Source organism: Daucus carota, chromosome 3, assembly GCF_001625215.2.
Source record: "Daucus carota subsp. sativus chromosome 3, DH1 v3.0, whole genome shotgun sequence".
In the NCBI taxonomy this organism is placed as follows: Eukaryota; Viridiplantae; Streptophyta; class Magnoliopsida; order Apiales; family Apiaceae; genus Daucus; species Daucus carota.
Genome location: NC_030383.2, coordinates 49,443,189 through 49,463,799, shown reverse-complemented (window position 1 = coordinate 49,463,799; position 20,611 = coordinate 49,443,189). Strand labels below are relative to the sequence as shown.

General features: G+C 33.0%; 2 protein-coding genes across 2 annotated transcripts; both read left to right on the top strand.

Annotated features, from left to right (window-relative positions):
* Positions 1-1,359: 1,359 nt before the first annotated feature.
* On the top strand, positions 1,360-3,044 carry LOC108213316 (transcription factor BEE 3). The gene is made up of 6 exons (XM_017385097.2): positions 1,360-1,808; positions 1,935-2,054; positions 2,175-2,240; positions 2,350-2,418; positions 2,514-2,591; positions 2,736-3,044. Exons 1-6 carry the CDS (start codon positions 1,431-1,433, stop codon positions 2,865-2,867), a joined length of 843 nt encoding a protein of 280 aa, XP_017240586.1. The 5' UTR covers positions 1,360-1,430; the 3' UTR covers positions 2,868-3,044.
* A 7,101-nt stretch (positions 3,045-10,145) lies between these two features.
* On the top strand, positions 10,146-19,678 carry LOC108214403 (synaptotagmin-5). The gene is made up of 14 exons (XM_017386386.2): positions 10,146-10,831; positions 11,978-12,052; positions 12,133-12,240; positions 13,554-13,586; positions 13,673-13,762; positions 14,187-14,312; positions 15,159-15,302; positions 15,536-15,937; positions 16,440-16,574; positions 16,808-17,029; positions 17,191-17,466; positions 17,890-18,027; positions 18,139-18,438; positions 19,081-19,678. Exons 1-14 carry the CDS (start codon positions 10,646-10,648, stop codon positions 19,297-19,299), a joined length of 2,454 nt encoding a protein of 817 aa, XP_017241875.1. The 5' UTR covers positions 10,146-10,645; the 3' UTR covers positions 19,300-19,678.
* The last annotated feature ends 933 nt before the right edge of the window (positions 19,679-20,611 follow it).

Genomic DNA, 20,611 nt, shown 5'->3' with positions numbered 1-20,611 from the left:
GCATGGAACATCTGCCTTATACATCCACAGCTTACCAACTTGTCTTCACTTAAAAAGGCTCTAGCTTTCTTCCATACCTTTTGCTTTTCTTTTTTTTTTCCCCCCATTTAATCTCATTGGCTTCCAATTATTCCCCATTAGCTCCCAAAAATAGTCTCAAGTATCCAGCTTTGTTAAATCTTTTTAATTAAATATTCTTTTGGAAATAGTAAGTACTAGTGGCCAACAATGGCCCATACTACTGGATATACCTCCTGATTTGGCCCTACCTGGGGAACACAATTATCTGACTCTGGAATTTCCACGTGGCCCCTCCAAATGCTTCCCTTTAAACTCTTTTCTTTTTTTGGTAGCAACGGCAACTCCCCAACTCTCTTTTACATGCATGTATTTGTTTAATTTTATGTATCATGGATCACCAGCTAGTTGGATACTGACTTGTTTTCAAGTGATGAAGTTGCACTACTGTATCTATCTTTTGCTGCAAAGCTTAGCTAAAATATGTCACCGTCTCCTTAATTTTTTATATTAAAAATTTCTATATTGTTGCGAAAATAAAATATGATTTGTATCGGATAATAATATACGACAAACTGTTTCAAAATATCTTTCATAAAATTATATATGAATAATTTTGATTATAATAAGCACATGGCTGCATATTAGGGTTGAAATATATACATTTTTATTGGAGATTTGGAAACTATATATGTAGAGTCGCGCTCAATAGAGAACTCCTCCTTGATATAGAATCATAGAACCAAAGAGAACCCTAAATTTTAATAGATTTTCATGATCTAAATATGTATCATTCTGTCGTGTGTGTTCAAAAATAATTTTAACACAAACACAACACTTTTTGCATGTGCAGTTGCTGCAGAACCCTCATTAATACTAGAATATTCTAATGGTTCTTACGCTAAGAGTTCTAATAAGAGGAACATGACTCATGTATGTATTACGAACAAAATGTTACAAATTTTATTATTATGTAACACATATTCTTGTTGTTGTACATGTATGTCTCCCGATTGATAACTATATTACTTTCCTCGCATATTGTGATCATATAATCGATATCATATATTATGGCCCGTTTGAATCCTTGATTTGATTAGAAATTCTGAATTTGATTAAATTACATGATTGGATATAAAAATAATTTGGAATTAAAGTTCATTTAAAATTCAAGATAATATAAAACTGAGAGTTTGAAATAACACCTCAAATCATGTCAATCTAAAATAATTTAATTTAGGATACCTTGAAAGAATTTGTGAGCTACTGTTGTGATAGGAAAAGTTCAATGTATTATTAGGTATGGTCAACAGTGATCCTACATTATATATACCACTCCCACAATCTATAAGCACCAAAACATATTTGCGCGCTTTGTCTCTTTTCTTACGCTCTCAAAAACATAAAGTTTCATGGCTCAATACACATCAGATATGCAGACCTTCAACTCACCACTTTCTCTGCTTGAGTTTGATCCAAATATGGACCTCCTCATGAATCAGCTCATGCAATTAAATCCAAGTGTCATGCACACCTCAAACTCTAATTTTAATAGCCTGGCAGGTTTTTCTTTCGAGAATTTCATTGCTCAAGTGCCTGAATTCCCCGGTAACTTGGCAGATAATTTTCCCGAGTTTTCGGAAGATTATAAAAATGTCATGCAAGAATCTGCCCCTGTCGCGGAAAATGATTTCCACAAGTCCAAGAAGAGGGCAGCATTACATGAAGTGGAAAGCTGTTCTGATAACTCAACTCCTCAGGCTTCTGAAAGCGGAAGCAAGAGAAAAAATGTATAGTAAATTAAGTGTAGAATCTTGCATTAGTTGTGAAAATTTTTTTGCTATTCCTTTTGCTAGCTTAATTACTCTGTTTATGAATGAATTTTTTTTGTCTAACCTTTGATTTACTGTTAACAGAGCTGCGGAAGGGGTAAAAGATTGAAAAGCAGTGACAAGGAAGAAGAGAAACCGAAGGATGTGGTACATGTCAGAGCGAGAAGGGGCCAAGCAACGGATAGTCACAGTTTAGCAGAAAGGGTAAGAAGATTCCAAAACATTTTACTTTTTTCCCTTGGTTTTGGTCCCTAACATTATTGTCTGCTGCCAATTTGCCCTCCTGGTTGATCTGATTAATGACGCGAAAGTGATATGATACAGGTCCGAAGGGGAAAAATTAACGAAAAAATAAAATGCTTGCAAGACATCGTACCAGGTTGCCACAAGGTGAACTTTTTATCCATATTGCAGATATACTACTAGTTCTGTTATAGAGGAATGATTTTTTTGACGAGAAATGACACTGGACTTATCATTTTTCGGAACTTATTGGCAGACAATGGGCATGGCAGTAATGCTGGATGAGATTATTAACTATGTTCAGTCTCTGCAGAATCAAGTGGACGTGAGTCTCTACCAATATTCTTCTATTTGTTTTAATGAACAGAAATTTAGCAAGTGAAAGACTAACTTACTATTTGTTTTTCTCTTCTTTTTCAGTTCCTTTCAATGAAACTCACTGCAGCAAGCACATTTCATGATTTCAACTCTGACACTGATGCATTTGAACCACTTCAGGTGCTTAAATTCATTTTTAATGTTTATCATCACGCGACAAATCAAAGTGCAAGATCAGTCTAAATTATGTTTCGGGTTATCGGATAAATTAGAATTACAAGAAATGCAACTGTACTAAAATGTTTTTGTTATAAATTTGTGCAGAGAGCGAAGGCATATGAGGCACAAAAGATGCAAGTCCTTGGAAGAAGAGGATATGAAGAAGTTGCTGGCACACAATTTGGTCCCCTTGACCTTACTTTTGGCTCTTACCCTACACTCCCATACAATTCATGAAGAAAAGATCCTTTATTTTCCCTCAACCACTATCCCCGTCAGTTTTAGTTTGTCTGTCCCCCTTTTCATTTTATACCCATTAATTGCACACGTGTTATCATTTACTTGTATTAATCCTCACACGTGTGGACAAATTCTTGAAATAATTGTTTCATATGACAGAGTTTGTTATACTTATTTCTCTTGTTTGTTTATTTTGAGTTTTGCGTTTTTCTCATATGCGACCTATCGTACACAAAATCCCGAGTTCATTACTAGCTTGTCATCATTGGCAAGGATTGCACAGAATATGTCTTGATTATGTTTATGAACAAGCCATATGAATATAAAAGAATTGTTGACAACTTTTTATCAAAAATTTATAATATTGTTCTTAATATTTCAATTTTTAACAAGAGATCATCCATAGCAGATTCTAGTAAAAACTTTTCGTCAAATTAGCATCACTACCATAAGGAAGACAACATACATAGGTTCAAGTGTGTCCAAAAATGCATAAAGATATATCAACAGATCATTCAAATTACTCAACAAAGGTACCTACAAGTAAACTCTGGTTATAACACTTCAAGATTTTAGGAAGAGAATTTAAAAGGAGCCTATATTATTCTAATGATGCCATGATGTGAAATAAAAAAACTCAAAAGTACCAGTTCATCTTTGACAAATGATCAACCTGGAAGTGACTGGTTTTTGGTTTTACAAGTTAGATTCAGAAGAAAAAAAAATTGTTATGGGTCAGTTTACAATAAATATTATTAAAACTGACCTTAAATAAATTTGGCCAACGAGTAAAATGAGAATTATACTCGGTTAATAACCGGAAAACACTATTATGAAAATTTGGGTGTTTATTGACTGAATTGATATAAAAAGCTTTTTTGTCATTGATCAATGACTTGCATGGACATGGGACAATGAGGGTACTTGCCCCCACTGACCTTTATAATATATGCATGTATATCTTACACTTTTAACCGAAAACTTGTTTTGCCACCGTGGTTGTGGAGTTAGACCTTTCCAGTGAAGGTACAAATTTGAATTCAACTTTGTGTTCAAAAGTTCAACACGATGCAAAAAAAAAAAATCTATTATTAGTTCAATATGTGGTTACCAATTATAGCAGCAAAAGCAAATCTGGCTTAGGGACTAATATGCAAAGAGACACAGTGTCTGTTTGTTTCCTGAGAGTAACCCTTTTTCTTGACAAAAACAGCTTATTGATACAGACTTGAACGTTAGCTTCTTTTTTTTGACAAGAGACTTAAATGTTAGCTTTAATAATGTAGGTCCATGTGGATATATGTACATAACCAAATTACTATTCACAGCCACAAATTGCACAATAGCCAATTTGTTAAGATAATATGTATGTGCATTGTGCAGAGATATTTTTTTTTCGAATTTGAACACTTGAATGGTTCTCAGTAAACCTTATAATGCAGAAATACTGAACTAGAGTATGAAAGAATTAACTAAAAGAATGAAATGGTTTGTGGAATACTAAAATGAGAATCGGTAACTTATAGGATTACTACGTTAACATACTTTTCACGGATAATAAATGTGAAAAACAGTCGGAAACTTGTGTATTTGTCTTGAGCACGAAAGAGGAGGCAGAGTCCCCTTCATACGCACAGAAGTCATGTTTGCCACTCTTTGAGTACAAGAAGAGCAGAAAATATGTTGCAACATACATGCTGAAAGGACCTATATGAAGGCCTATCTGATTCTGATATAGTTTATTTTTATTTTTCGAATGTCAGCACAACAGGTGCTTGAGCAGAGGTCAGGATCCCCTGATTCTTGCTAGTATCTATGTAAATGATTATGGAAATTCATCCCGATTATGTATAACTGGTACATGCTTTAACACTAATCCTTTCTAAATAATTAATAATGATCATGAAAATTTATTCGTACTGTAATAATGATTAACCAAACCAAGAACCGAAATCTTATCCAAAATTCCAAATAATATCAACTACATAATTGATTACTGTCAGTCGGACGAGGTCTCGTGGATCAACAGATGCCAAGACAATCATTAGGGACAGAGGAGCAATACACAATTGTGCAATTTGTAAAGCAGCTCAGTAGTCAAATTCAAATGACACTGAGATAGAAAATGGAACCCACAAATAGATGGATTCATAAAATCTGATGGATGTTGCCAATACATGCAACTGAATGATTAAGAGTATATTATACTAAAAGCAATGCATTTTCCATCTATTTCACTTTATACAGATTTTATTTACAAATTATATGAAAATTAGAGAACTTTTGAATGCAGATGCATTGTATCTCAAATAGACAGCTTCGCAAGACAAAGCATGCCTAAAGATAATGGGGACAGTGTGGGTTCATTTCTCTAACTTCTCTATCAACAATGCTGAGAGCTAATGAACCTCTTAAAGCATCTTTGTAATTGTTTCTTTCTGAGCTTGAACCCACCCAAAATCTTAATGGTGTATTGATTGACTCCCTTTTGACCAGACAATCTATTTCTTGCTTGCTTCTTGGAGCAATGCATGAACGAGGACGAGATGGATAGTGAGAACAAACATATTAATCGGTCCCAAAGAAACAGACTGGATTTTAGTATATGAAAGTTGTGTGTGTGTGCTTATGTATGCATTCCCATTATAGATTGATTTTGAGTGGCAACATTTATTTGGTGAAGTTGCATGGGACAGCAGAAAGGGAAATAGTAACCAACATGGGCAAGTTCAAGGATCCCAAGCCCTTTCATCCACTGCCAAAAAAATATCTTTCTGGGATATAAAATTTTAGGAAATTCAACTTTTTTTATTCAATCTAATTATTGGGATATTGCACTAATTCAAAGCTTAAAATTTGTACTACAGTACTATATCTATGACACTTGGTGGCTAAACCAGATCATTGTAATTGTGGGTGCTGAACTACAATAAAAATATAAAAGCTGACAACTCTCTATTATTTGTTTGCCCCGGCCGAGGTTCATTAATTTAATTTTTTATATCAAATACTCCTATATGATTTTTCATTTGCTGGTGATGTTTATAGATCTCACTAGCCCCTGTGTGATTCTGTCACCAGTGAACCAATGCAGGTACCGTTTACTATTAATTATCATCGATTCATCATCAAGCATTTAAGTTTGGGGGAACACAGGAGTTTTTCAGGCACTTAATTGAAGGGATAGTACAGATACAGAATAAATAAGAATCTGCACTTTTGCAGTATGTTTGACCCTTGCGCAATCAGGATTGTGCTATGAAGTCTGAAGGGCACTTGCAGGCTATAGCGAAAAGCATATCTTTTCTAGCAATTCCATCTGGATTAATGTTTGACAATGTATAGACTGGTGAATGTGAAGGGTGCTTCTTGGCTATTTTATTCTGAGTGTTGAACATATATAGGGAACCATATAGTTCCGGTGAACCATATGAGTAGTTATTTTCCCGATTCTAGGTGAAATAATGCTAATCTTGAAGATAATGAGTATGGAGAAGTCTCTCCAAACATCCCTGCACAGAATTTTTTCACAAAATGTCTCAGCTTCTCAAACTTGGTTAATTTATACTACAGGAAAGTGTTTTCCAACTGCATTGTCAGTTGGTTAGGAATACTCTGTGGTGGGAGACGAGCAGGACGGTACAGACGTATAAACCTGGTTGTTTTCACTTATGATGAATGTTTGTCTAAGTCCGATTTGGTCAGATAACATGGTATCATGTGTGAGCAATATCGAACCAAAAATGCATGACACTTGTACCTGGACAAGTCAGTAGACCGCCACATTATAACTAGGTAATCGATTTTAAGTAAGAAGAACAATGTTGTTATGTACTCTGACAAACAGATGCGTGTGATGATCATAACAGAAGAGGGCCAGTACGCAGTAATCACATGGCAAACATTCACCAAAATTATTAAGTTTTACTGTATTAGACCATGCTGACCGACCCCCCAGAGCTCTAATACAAATATTAGGATTGACCACCGATTCATAAACAGAGTCGCCTTGGACATAATATTACAGATCAATTTATAGACGAGCCGAACATGATATTGTAGTTCAACCCGATAGTTAGAGAATAAGTTCATTAATGTGTTTCTGAGAATTGTTTGTGAGTATATGAAACTGGCTCATGAACAAGTTCGTAAATAAGTTCGATTAGTAAGTTGGTGAACATCCTCAAGGTTTCAGTGTGTTAACAAGCTTTCTCCATTTATGCATTCTCCAACTTATGTCTGGGGTACTACCGTACTAGAGAAAAAGGCAATATTAATCAGTTACAATAAATTTCTTCACTACATAATTTTATTTATGGATGGACATGTAGCTCCTGCCTTTTATTTTGTACGGGAGCAAGTTCATAAAGATCTTTTTCAAGTTGCTTATATTTCGACAGAGGATCAACTTGCTGATGTGCTTACAAATTAAAACCATTACCTTGTCGAAGGCCTGAGACTTTTTAGTTCACAAGTTAGGACTAGCATTTCGATATCCAACTTGAGGGCGCATGTTAGGATAAATTAATATTAAGTAGTTTGTTTCACTTATCTGCTTAGAAGATTGTTCCTAGGGTGTGCCAAACTTATCATGCATGTAGCTAAGAGATATCTCTTGGTGAATGCTGAGGACTCTTGTAATGTATACTACTTGAGTTTTACTCCATGATAACTTGATTGATTATTAAGATTTATCAAACTCTAGAAACAATTCTCACACTCTTCTCCTCTTTTAACGGTACAAGAAAAGCGGCTAATTACGACCGCTATTTCGACCAGTACTTATTTTCGATCGTTAACAGTCGAAAATATTAAAAACGATCATAATTGATCAAAAATATAACGAGTCTGAAAAAAATCAGTCAAAAATATTCCTGGTATCTCCTTCATTGCTTGTTGGTTTTTCCCGGGAAAAAAAGAAAAAAACCGCTGCCGCATCATCCCAATTCAATACACCTCGGAAAATCACATACAATCTATTAAAATTCATAGACTGAAAACAATTCATGAAAATTTCAAAAAATGCACCCTCTTTATTTTTTATAAAAGAAGAGAGAGAAAAGAAGTTAATGCAGAGATTTAAACTCAATTGTTAAACGAGCTGACTCGGCTCGACTCGATTAAACTTGGCTCAAATTAGGTTTGGCTCGAAAGTCGACCGACTCAACTCGAATTACAACCCTGTCAATTTCAAAACCGATCAAAAACATGTGATCAAACTTTAATATTACTAATAATTTCTATATTCACTTATTATATACTTATATATAATAAGCGTAAGGGAGATAATTTGGTCGCATGGTCCTATGGTTCAAAAGTTTATCATCTGTTGGATAGTATATTGAACAAATAAGTACAGTTAGATTGAAAAAAAATTAACTTCTGTTCTATAAGGTAACTGATATCTACTTGTATGTTTATAATTCCTTTCTAAATGCAAAACAAATTCCGTCTTTCACGTGTTTAAGATTTTTTTAAATACAAAATAAATATTTCTTACCAGTTTTATTTGTAAAATCATATAAATCACACCGTCACAATTTTTATATAATATATTTTAAAATTAATAAGCCGGATTTATGTGAGGAGAGAATACAAAAACTTTTTCTTAATCCAAAATAGATTCTACCTTCTATTGCATGTTTATGATTCCTTTTCTTAATTCAAAACAAATTATTATATATATTTTTAGAAAAATATTTAAATAACATTATAATAATTCTAATATAAAATATATTTATAAATATAATCCAATAGAAGTTGGCGTCACATATTCTACTCAAAATATATCAAAATTTGATAGAAAGAATTTAATACTTTGGCATGATACATACGAGAAAAAGAATAACTTGATTACAATAGTTTATTTGAAGTCATTAGTGGTTGTGATGGTGTATTTACAACAGTTTTAACTTACAAACAAATCATAATTTCAAATTTTAATTTATTATTTATAAATTAAATTTTTTCACACTATTTATAATATATTTAAAAGGTTTATAAATAATTAAAAAGCTCCCGTGCCTTGCACGGGCTATAAGCTAGTAACATGTAATAAAATTAGTATAGATGCGGAGAAAACAAATTGTAACTATCTAACAGGAAATCATAACCAACAAGTCTACCCTATTTGCTTGCTTTTTTTAACTTGATTAAAGATTAGATCGTCCCTCTGGCTTAGCTTTTCTGGGTAAAACGCAATGTGATCACCAACCTTTAACCGGTAATCAAATTTCTGCTGAACATCTAGAACCCTATTAATAAAATATTAATACTCCCCCGTTTCAATTTACATGTCCACTTCAACTTTCAACGTAAAATCATATTTTCAAAATCAATTTTACTCCACATATCTCTTATTTATATTTCCTAGATCAATCTCACTTCATATATTTTGATCATTTAATACAATTAACTTGCGAACATCCGCATTCCTTAAACTGTGTGATTTTTTTAAAATGGACATTTAATTTGAAACGAAGGGAGTATCTGCTTGTGTTGAAGAACGTTCACTGAATTATAAAACTTTCCACACCTTTTCCATTAGATAGTATCACTTTAAAATTTTCCACACCTTTTCAATTAGAAATTATTAGTCTTTTTTCACTTTATGTCATGTGGAATAAAGTAATGAGGATCCACTAGCAGAGATCCAAAACGTGCCACACCACAAATATAATTCTCATCATGTTGCACACCTATAGAGTAGCTGTCACATTTTTATACTCCCACTAAGCGCTGCCACTGTTATTGGGCGTAATGCTAAAACCGTAGAAATCGTATATTTTTGTCATATGTTAATCAGGATTGGTACGTGACACTCTTCCATGTGCATGGCAATCATATATAATTCATGCTTATATAATTACATATTCTTCTTCATTGTTTTTTTTTTAACAGTCTTGTTCGTCAAAATAAAATTTATCATAATATTTGTGATATTTTTTATTCAATCTTAAGTAATTTTCGATATTGATCATCAATAATTTGTATAATTTCAAAAAATTTAAATTAATAAATTTTAATATATAGTTGAATGAATGAAAATTTGATTATATTCATGTATAACTAATGCAATTTAAGTGATGACAATCATAATAAAATATCATATTTAATATTTTATTAATATATGTGAAATTTATAAAAAGACTATTAAAAAAGGAAAGAGAAGTAATATATAAAAAATTTGGTCAAAATATAATCAGTATAATAATCTGTATTTTAATTAAGATGGTAATGGTCTTATCACCTGCATTATCAGTTCATTTCTTCGTTACTTAAATTCATACTTAAACATAACATAATAACATATCACGTAGATTTCTCTCACAATAAAAAAGCAGCAGCAATTTTAACACCAACGTCTGAAATTCTGAATCTGATCTCCAGAATATCTGTACTTTGAAATTCATCGGACTACAAAAGGTAAAACACCAGAACTCAAGTGACAGACTCCTATGTTTCAGACAGACATAAATAACTGAATGAGTACTCTGCTGACTTTGTTTGACTTTTCACTCTCTCTCTTCCCACTCTCTTTGAATTTTCCCTCAGCTAATTTTCTCCCTTTGGCTTCCACAAAGACAACTGCTTGTTCATACTCTGACCCAAGCAAAGAATCATGTGTACTTCCACTTTAGGCAAGATCCAATTTCTGGGTCTTTTGTAGTTTTGAATTTTGATCTCTTAATTGAAAGCCCATTAAAGTTTTCTTAGGTTTTGTTCTTTGCTTGCAAGAAAGTTTAGTTCTTGAAAGTTGGCTTTTGTTTTCAAGAATGGTGAGGAGAAACAAATATTATGATTTGAATGATGCAGTAGCTTTCTTGAACACTTTCTTGGTTAGGAACCCTTTGTTTCCCTTCGTGGTTCCTCTAGTTTTAGTGCTCTGGACAGTTGAGAAATGGGTTTTTTCTTTGTCAAATTGGGTTCCTCTTGCTATGGCTGTTTGGGCAACTTTTCAGGTTCTATTCTTTCTTCTTTTTACCCCTTTTGGTTTAAATAAATTAATTTTTTACCAAAGAATTTAATCTTATTATTTTGTGTTTACTGTTTAGAGTTTTTTGTTACATTTTTCGAATCAAGTGTTCATTTTGTTGACAATATTTCTAGTACTAAAGGATGATATATGTATTTTGTTGAAAGAATTGCATAGCTTCAAGGAACGCTGATTTGAGCTTTGTATCAGGCTTGCTTGGTTTATAATTTATGCATTTTGATATTTTGCTAGTTTTGAGTGTACATGTTCATAGAAGCTTGATATTAAAATACATTTTTTACTAGGATAACATCATCAGTTAGCTGGCTAAACTTACTTCTGGCCTGGCCTTCCAGTTTGGCTTCATTGGAGCATTTGTGTCTTCTGATTTGATCAGAAGAACAACAGTTTTTTCTCTTTTGGGATTAAGAATGCAGTGGGTTTGAAAGTGAGGCCTCCAGTATTGCATGAGAGCAACTCCAACCAACACTTAACGCTATAGTGTAAAACCAACTCCAATTCAACACTAAAATGGTGTAAAACTTAAGTGTGACACCAAATTTGGTGTTATTTTTACACCAAATTTGGTGTCTTTCATTATTCCAAGAATGTCCTTGGTTTTGTTAACAAAACAAATTTGTTCCCTTTATGTAACAGAAAGATTCCTTTTAATGTAAATTATTGTGTCAATGGGTTATGATGCATTTTCTGAATTATGTGATTTTGACACTAAAATAGTGTAAACGTTAAACTACTTTAGAGTCATGGGTTAGAGATGGTCTCGGACTCTCGGGTAGCATGTGAATCATCTCCTAAAATGTTAGAGTGTTAGAAGTGTGGCTTTATTGGATATCACATCCTTTTCGTAATACCATGTTTTGTTAAATATTATAAGTTTGTTTGCTTCTGCAGTTCTTATGTATTCTATTTTGCTACTAGCTTGTTTCTTCTAAGTAAATTATGTCAAGTAATTAACTTATCAAAAACCTAAACGTGTTAGACAGAGGCCTTTTCAAGATCATATATATTTTAACAAATTATATATTTATAAAGATGAAATCTCTACCCAAAAATGCGCATGATTTATCTGGAATTTAGCATGAGCTAATATGGAATGTTAAATTGCATGCAGTACAAGAGTTATCAACAGCGTATTGTTGTGGAAGACTTGAATAAGAAATGGAAGCAAGTCATGTTGCAATCATCAGTAGGTCTTCTGCTTGCTCGTTAGTATATCTAATTGAATTTTATCAGTAATTTTGAAAGATCTTTCCATTGTCCATTTAGGCTGAGACTCCTTTAGAACACTGTGAATGGCTGAGTAAGCTATTGATAGAAGTGTGGCCGAAATTTATCAGCCCCAAGCTTTCTCTTAGGTTCACATCCATTGTTGAGGTAAGTCATACTCTTCTCCCTTCTAAATTTTGTTTTCTCTCACTCATAAATCTTATTTTACTATTCTCTTAAGAAGCAAGGATACAGGAGCAGGAATACACGAATTCGACAGATATGATTTTATGGTATTAAGTGTGGGAGAATACGACATGTATGAAATCAATATGAAAACAATTAATATTATGTATGATAAAAACTAGTAATGAGGCTGAAAACTTATGCAAATTGAATTAAATGCATAACTTAATCATCTGGAACACGAAAATTTAAGGTAAAAAATTATTTTATTAAAAGTGAATATATAATCAATACCTTTTCTTTTGCTAATTAAGATTATTACTTGGCTTTCATTTAAATTGTTATCCATCCCCAGTTTCAAGGATTATTTGTGGAATAGAGTTTGAATTGTACCAGTATCTGAAAGAGGGACATGTATTCTTGCTCGAGTATCCATCCTAGATACACTAGGGTGTTATATACAATACAACTTACAAGTGTCTAATTGTTTTCCATTTACATGTGCATGCTTTCATGTATTGTGTGAGAGACAACGTCAAAACTAGCAAGTTTGACCTCCCCAGGAGGTCAGTGAAATTAGTAATACCTATAAGGCTTTTCGCATGCCTGTATAAGGATTAAAAGGTTTAAGAAAGAACAGTATGTGCTCGGCATCCAAAAAACCTGATTGGATACTCCCACATAGATAAATGCTACTCCCTCCGCCCTACCAGATTTTTTACATCGTAGAATATAATCTCGACACGTACTTTAAGGTTCTTGTAAAGTATAATTACATAATTTATTTCTAAATATTTTTTTTCTACATTAAAATTTTAACAATGAACTTTTATTTAGAAAAAAAAAATTTAAAAATAAATAATGAAACCATGCTTAACGAAAGCCATGCGTGTCGAGCCCTCCGTCCCTCGGCGTAAAGAACCTGGTGGCCGGAGGGAGTATTATTTTGAGGGACAAGTAGTTTCATATAACCTGAATGAAGTGTAAAAAGAACCAATTTGAAGTAATCCATAGAATATTATACTATATATAGTTTTATTAGGGTCAACAGAATGCTGGTTAATTATTTTCTAAAAGTATATATATATATATAAAAGAAGCTAAAGTATGGAATTTCTATTCCTTGACTCGCGCAAAGCTATATTTGGTTTCCTTCGAATATACAAAACTGTCCTTTATATTTTTGTAAAAGTGGAGAGTTTTGAGTATATAGTGTTACTTTTACAGAAATTATGTTGTTTTTGCTCTGTTATTATCTAATTTGATATATGTAATAGTCATATTTTTTTCTGCAGAGACGCTTAAAGGATCGAAAGTCCAGGCTAATCGTAAGCTATCATACTGATGAAAGCAAATGATTCCTCTGTCCATTCTGAATTCCAAAGTTAACAATGATTATTTGTGCTGCTTCTAGGAAACAATAGAATTACAAGAATTCTCACTTGGTTCAACAGCTCCTCTCTTGGGGCTTCAGGGGATTAGGTGGTCGACTACGGGTGATCGGGTATGTTAAATCTTTTGTATTAATTCATCAGTAAATGCTTTTACCGTTTGGGATAAGAAGACAAGATCTAAGGTTTCTATTATCCTGGCTGTTGAGGTTTAAATGTATAGTATATAAACATACAAAACCGATGGTTGCTACTTGCAGACTAATCAATAGAAAATAATAATTTTTTCCTCTTTTGGCTATCCCTAAAGCCTTGAGTATATGAAATGCCAAATGGCCCCAGTTATCATAAAATGAATTTTTTTTAAATAAACACTACTTTATTTAGGCAGCCAAAGTTCAAGTTTTAAGTAGTTGGAGGTTTAGGATATTAGAAGTCATATTATATAAGATAAGAGGTCACAAGTGATTGAGACATAATTCTTTTATCTAGAAAATTAGTACACAATACTTACTAACACCTCAACAAATATTTCAGAAAATCATGCATATGGGCTTTGACTGGGACACTAATGATGTGAGTATCAAGTTGCTTGCTAAGTTAGCAAAGCCGTTACTGGGAACTGCTCGGATCGTTGTAAACAGCCTGCACATGAAGGGTGATGTAAGTACAATTGCAATATTCTACTTAAGTCTAAACTGCCTTGGGGAAAATATAGCTGCAAATAAGATTTCTTCCTCTGAAGTAAATGTATGCCTTCCATGGATCTCAGAATCTATTTAATTTGAGTGCCAGATATGCTTGTAATGCTCTACATAATGTTCTTATCTTTTTTCCAGTGGTAATCGTTTATAATATAAATTGGTCTTTATTTTTTATTCGTAGGTTTGGATAGCGTAGTATAAATACAAAGTGAGTACTGAATTTAAATTCTAACCTACAAACAGTACCACTGGCAGCGAAAGCTGCCGTATATTAAATGAACTGACTAGTATAGTATTGCTCAATATAGATGAAAAATTGTATCTCCACCTAAATTAATTATTTTTCTATATGGTTGTTAGCAATTTATGTTGTTAAGTATCTCCATATTATTTAGGTTACTTGAAGGCTGCTTAGAAATGCTTTCAAAAGTTGGCTTCCGCCAAAATCTAATTAATTTCACGCGGCACTATGACAAGGCAATGTTAACACCAATAGAGCCATTTTGAATACTCTTGAAAAGTAACCCACCCAAATAGCTAGCCAACGAATGATGCTAAGATTCATAATGAAACCGTACTGATGTGGAGATTCACAATGAAATCTTAATAGTCATATCTTGCATCGAAAAAAATTTTAAATTGTGTGTATAGAAGAAAAAGAATTGGATCCCCATTGTCTGAATCTTTTTTGGCAGTCTAACAATGTAGGCCATACTGGTGCTCCCTTCTGTTTTCTTGTGGAATTGAAGAAAGATTTTTAGAATGATAGAATCTTACTCTGATGATTCTTCAATTTTATATTCAGCTTCTCCTGATGCCAGTTCTGGAAGGAAAAGCACTACTATACTCGTTTGTGTCAACTCCTGAGGTAAGAATAAATGTTGCATTTGGAAGTGGTGGAAGCCAATCACTACCTGCAACAGAATTGCCAGTGGTTTCATCATGGCTGGTACGTATAATGAATCATGCTATATTATGAATCAAATTAAACATATAATCAGTCTTTAATTGATTCCTTGCTTGTCCAGGGAAGACAGTACTTTTGTATAAAAAAATGTCAGATTCTATGTTTTTTAGTAATGCTACTTGTAATAAAATTATAAGTACATTAGTTGGTTGCAAACGGTTGCTAATTTCTAGGTATCTCTCACAAGTGCAAGTAGCTCCTTTTTCTCTTCACAGGTTAAAGTTATCAATGACAGCTTAGCTAAGACAATGGTTGAACCTAGGCGTCGCTGTTACTCTATGCCAGCGGTAGACCTGTACAAGAAGGCTGTTGGTGGCACAGTATATGTGACTGTAATATCAGCTAACAAACTTTCTAAGGTTAACTGTGCCAGAAGTCAACAGTGCCTTATAAATGGATATGTGGAGGAGAATCATTGTACTCTGATGCAGACATTTGTAGAGGTCGAACTTGAAGATTTAACCAGGAGAACAGGCATGAAATCTGGGACTGGCCCTATATGGGATTCAACCCACAATATGGTTCTACATGATGATACAGGGATTGTGAAATTTCATCTGTATGAATGTACATCAGGGAGTGTGAATTATGTCTATCTAACGAGCTGTGAAATCAAGGTATTGGCGCTTAATAGAGGGATTTTATATTACCAAGCCAATGTCGTAGAAGTTGATTTGCAAATAATTTTATTGCGTAACTGTTTTTAATAATAATAATAATAATAATAATAATATAAGAATAATAATAATAATATTATTATTATTCTTATTATATTATTATTATTATTATTATTATTATTATTATTATTATTATTATTTTGGGGGGAGGGGGAAGGTGGGAGTGCAGTTCCGACAGTCATGCTTATACTTGTATCATGTCATTCTGGTAAATTAATACCACATTTGCACTACAACAAGCAATAAATGAGATGTGCCAACCGTTCTACTACTCGAGAACCTTTTCCCGGTGTAGACTGTAGAGTGCTTTTTTCTTGTCAGTTCCTTTTTATCATGCACAAAATATGTTTATATAAATGAACAAAAATGGTAGACTACTTTTTCAAGATGAAGCATAGTCGATAATTAAGAGCATATTTATTCTTCTGTCTTGGTATCGCAGATAAAATATGTCGCAGATGACTCTACCATGTTCTGGGCAGTTGGAGCAGACTCCAGTGTTATAGCCAAACATGCCGAGTTTTGTGGCAAAGAAATTGAAATGGTTGTTCCATTTGAGGCGGAAAGTTCAGGAGAGGTACATTCTACTCTGTTTGGAGCTCTTCAGATCAGCAGTAAGACTGATCTATACAAGAATATAACTAATTATCTGACATGTTTAGAGATGTATCATGATAACCTGATTTCCTGCTATAAAATTATAATAATCAATACTTGCTGATAAGGAAATTACTTACAATGCAAACACATGTTTTAATAAAATTTGTATTAAAGTTTTTTAAGTAAATTTGCTAACAAATGGTATTGCAGTTGAAGGTGAAACTTGTACTAAAAGAGTGGCAGTTTTCTGACGGTTCACATAGCATGAATAATTTCCATCTCAACTCTCGAGCATCATCACTCTATGGGTCATCAAATATGCTGACAAGAACTGGAAGGAAAATATACGTGACTGTTGTTGAAGGTAAGGACTTAATAACAAAAGACAGATCTGGGAAGTGTGATCCATATGTAAAACTTCAATATGGGAAGGTATGTCATTCTTTTTCCTTAGTACTGTATTTCTCTTTTATTATTATAGTTGCATAGAATGATTGTTGAACATGTTAGATAATCAACATCTATTATGGCTTAACTCTTCAATTCAGGCTTTTAAAAGAACTAAACTTTTTAAACATATTTCTTCATTTCAGGCTTTTAAAAGAACTAAGATTGTTCAACGGACATCAAGTCCTGCATGGAACCAGAAGTTTGATTTTGATGAAATAGGAGATGGTGAATACCTGAAGATAAGATGCTATAGTGAAGATACCTTTTCAGATGATAATATTGGTAGTGCACGAGTAAACTTGGAAGGACTCGTGGAAGGGTCAATCAAGGATGTGTGGATACCCCTTGAAAAAGTTAAATCTGGAGAACTGCGGTTTCAAATAGAAGCTGTTAAAATGGATGATAATGAAGGATCAAGAGTATGCATTTACTTCTTTGACCCTGCTGATATTCATTTATATATAGGCTTGGCGATTGTTATATTGAATTTGAAGGCTGTATACAAGTTTTTACTTTGCTTTTGGAGATTTTATAATTCTTAAATGATGCTCCTACAAACAAGTGCCTTTACATTAATAGCAAGATCTGGTAACTCTATAATTTGTAGATATTTTACCCACTGATCTGAATTAAGTTCCTTGAGATATATAGTCTCATGATCTCATCACTGCATTAATTATCTTGAATCGTGATGCTTCAGAGTGAAGATATAATGGCTTATCCAATATTAGTAATAAGTTTGGTAATAGTCGTTTCAGCACTAAAATGAATATCCTTTCTATTTGGCATTGCATGCCTAAAGTTTTTAATGGAATCAAGTAACCTTTCTTGCTCATATTCAGGGTTCAAATGGCGGTGCAGGCAATGGTTTGGTTGAAATTTCTCTTATTGAAGGACGTGACCTTGTGGCTGCAGATATTAGGGGGACAAGCGATCCATATGTTAGGTTACAATATGGAAATTTAACGAGAAAGACCAAGGTGAAATTTAAGCAACATAATAGCAATTAGCTTGTATTGCCCATGTTCCCTGATGATAAGCTAGTAAAATATTCCACTGTGTGACTTGCTCGGCAATGCTTCTACTTGCAGGTTTTGTATAAAACTCTTAATCCAAAGTGGAACCAGACCTTTGAATTTCCCAACAATGGAAGCACTTTAGAGTTGCATGTGAAGGACCACAACCCTGTGCTACCTGCATCAAGCATAGGTGATTGTGTTGTTGAGTACCAGGGGTTGCCTGCAAATGAGATGTTCGACAAGTGGATACCACTGCAGGGAGTCAGAAAAGGTGAAATCCATATTCAGATCACTAGAAAAGTGCCTGAAATGCAGAAGGTATCAAGTTTGGACCCAGAATCAGCTACCAAGGCAAACCAGATTTCTAACCAGGTAAACATGTACTCCTGCCATTATTAAATGCAGTTGTGGAACTTTAAAAACAGTTCAGCAGTTTACATCTGCAAAGTATCTTAAAGGAAAGTTAAATAAACATACAATGTTTCAAAGCACATATTAAGTACTCCAGATTTGACTATACAATCAGAGTCAAATAGAAGTGTTCAAAATTTAATAATAAAAAATTGAATGTGATTTAAATATAATGCATTACACTTTGTCACTATAGGACATAGCTCGAGTTCTGCTAGATAAATCTTGAGTAAATTCAAGTAATTCAGAAGCCGGGCTCGAATAGAGCAGTTTGACTCAATTACAACCCTATGGTAACCTAAATATATATTATATTTACCTGATAATTTATAAATATTCAACTTGTTACAGCTTAAAGATGAGCTCTTCCTATGTTCATAAGATTTTTGTTATGTCTCACCTTGGCTCTATAACTGTCATACAAAATGTGAGCACACTCTCAACTAATTAAAGGAACGATCAAGCTCAAGCCAAGCATCAACTTAGCCTACATTATCAATACCTTACATTCACTTGAATGTATATCATGCACTCAAATTTAGATAACTTTATCTAATAAGTCATATTCTTATACTCATCTAGCTCCCAATGATTTCTGTTTAGATGAAGCAAATGATGCTCAAGTTTCAGTCGTTACTTGATGATGAAAACGTTGAAGAGCTCCATGCACTCCTTAGTGAGATGGAAAGCCTCCATGATACAGAAGAAGAGTACATGGTTCAGCTTGAAACTCAACAGAAACTTCTACTCGACAAGATAAACGACCTTGGTCAGGAAGTCATAAATTCCTCACCTTCCTTAAGCAGATCGTGGGAGGATTGAAGCCAAATCTCTCTATTATCATATATTTACATCTTTTTAGCACAAGAACTTGATCGTGCAGATAGGATCAACTGCCACTCGAGCAACTCCAATATATGAAGTATTGTATAGTATAGGAGTCCACACGGATAGCTCTCTTCACTCTTGTGTATCATGTATATGAGTTGATAATTCCTGGCCACAAGGGTATATGATAGGCATGAGCTCTCATTATTCCTTAAAGGCTGCATTTTGTCTGGTAATTTCAACTACTGTAATATTGTTGGCTTTCAATAGCTATGTAAATTTTTATGACTCTCACAATTCAGTATTATTAGAGCAAGCTAGGCAGCTTAGCTAAAAAAGAGTAAGATACTGCTTGGAAAACATTTAAGCTACAGTTTAGCAATTTAACATAATAGAACGTTCACTTCCATTTTTTGCAATAATTATATACATTATTACTTCTTATAATTTGATTCTAATCTACTATTATCTTTGATAATAGAAGGTCCATTTCCATTTTTTGCAATAATTATATACATTATTACTTCTTACTTGCTTGTTTTTTCACTTGCTTGTTTATATATATTATTTCTCAAGTAATAAGAAATGTTGTTAATCTCTGGTACAAGTATATATATAAATATAGTTGGAATTATATAAATATGCAGCTATACATATTATATAGGGGTTGACATAATTTGAAAAAAGTGCTTATTTCATATTGATTATAGGTAAAAATTTCCAAAGTTGGTGTCGAGTTTTTATATTTTAAACATAAAAAAATTTTAAAATCTGATGAGATTTCGAAAATATATGAACAATCAAACAAAATCCTGTATTTATGAATTCTAAACAAATTCATTAACATTTAACTAACATCAGATTTAAATAGATTACAATCTTAATTGAATATCATCGGATTCTTAAATATAATTTAAAATCTTGATTAAATATTATCAGAATTTATACATAATTAAAAATTCTAAATTTTTTAAATTCAAATTAAACACACCTAAATTTCATATGAACGAAAATTAAAATCTAATTAAATACACCATTCATGTCAATATGCACATTTTATAAATCAGACTCTAACTTCATTCACCTAAAGAGTGAATCGGACTTAATCCGTAAAATCATAAAATAAAATTAATCAGAATTATATTGATTGATAGGTAATTAATCAAATAATTAATATAATAATTAGATATTTAATTAATTTGACGAGTTACAAAATATGAATTAATCGATGCTGTAACGAGAGGAAACGCTGTTTGTGAAGAAAAAGAAAGATCTGTGCATGCACTGACAGTTGCACGTTCCGAAT

Coding starts and splice junctions, on each gene's coding strand:
- LOC108214403 (XM_017386386.2), top strand. CDS start 10,646: ATGGTGAGGAGAAACAAATATTATGATTTGAATGATGCAGTAGCTTTC. Junction 12,241..13,553: donor GGTTCACATCCATTGTTGAG/GTAAGTCATACT, acceptor TTTTTTCTGCAG/AGACGCTTAAAGGATCGAAA. Junction 13,763..14,186: donor GGTCGACTACGGGTGATCGG/GTATGTTAAATC, acceptor CAAATATTTCAG/AAAATCATGCATATGGGCTT.
- LOC108213316 (XM_017385097.2), top strand. CDS start 1,431: ATGGCTCAATACACATCAGATATGCAGACCTTCAACTCACCACTTTCT. Junction 2,419..2,513: donor CTCTGCAGAATCAAGTGGAC/GTGAGTCTCTAC, acceptor CTTCTTTTTCAG/TTCCTTTCAATGAAACTCAC. Junction 2,592..2,735: donor ATGCATTTGAACCACTTCAG/GTGCTTAAATTC, acceptor AAATTTGTGCAG/AGAGCGAAGGCATATGAGGC.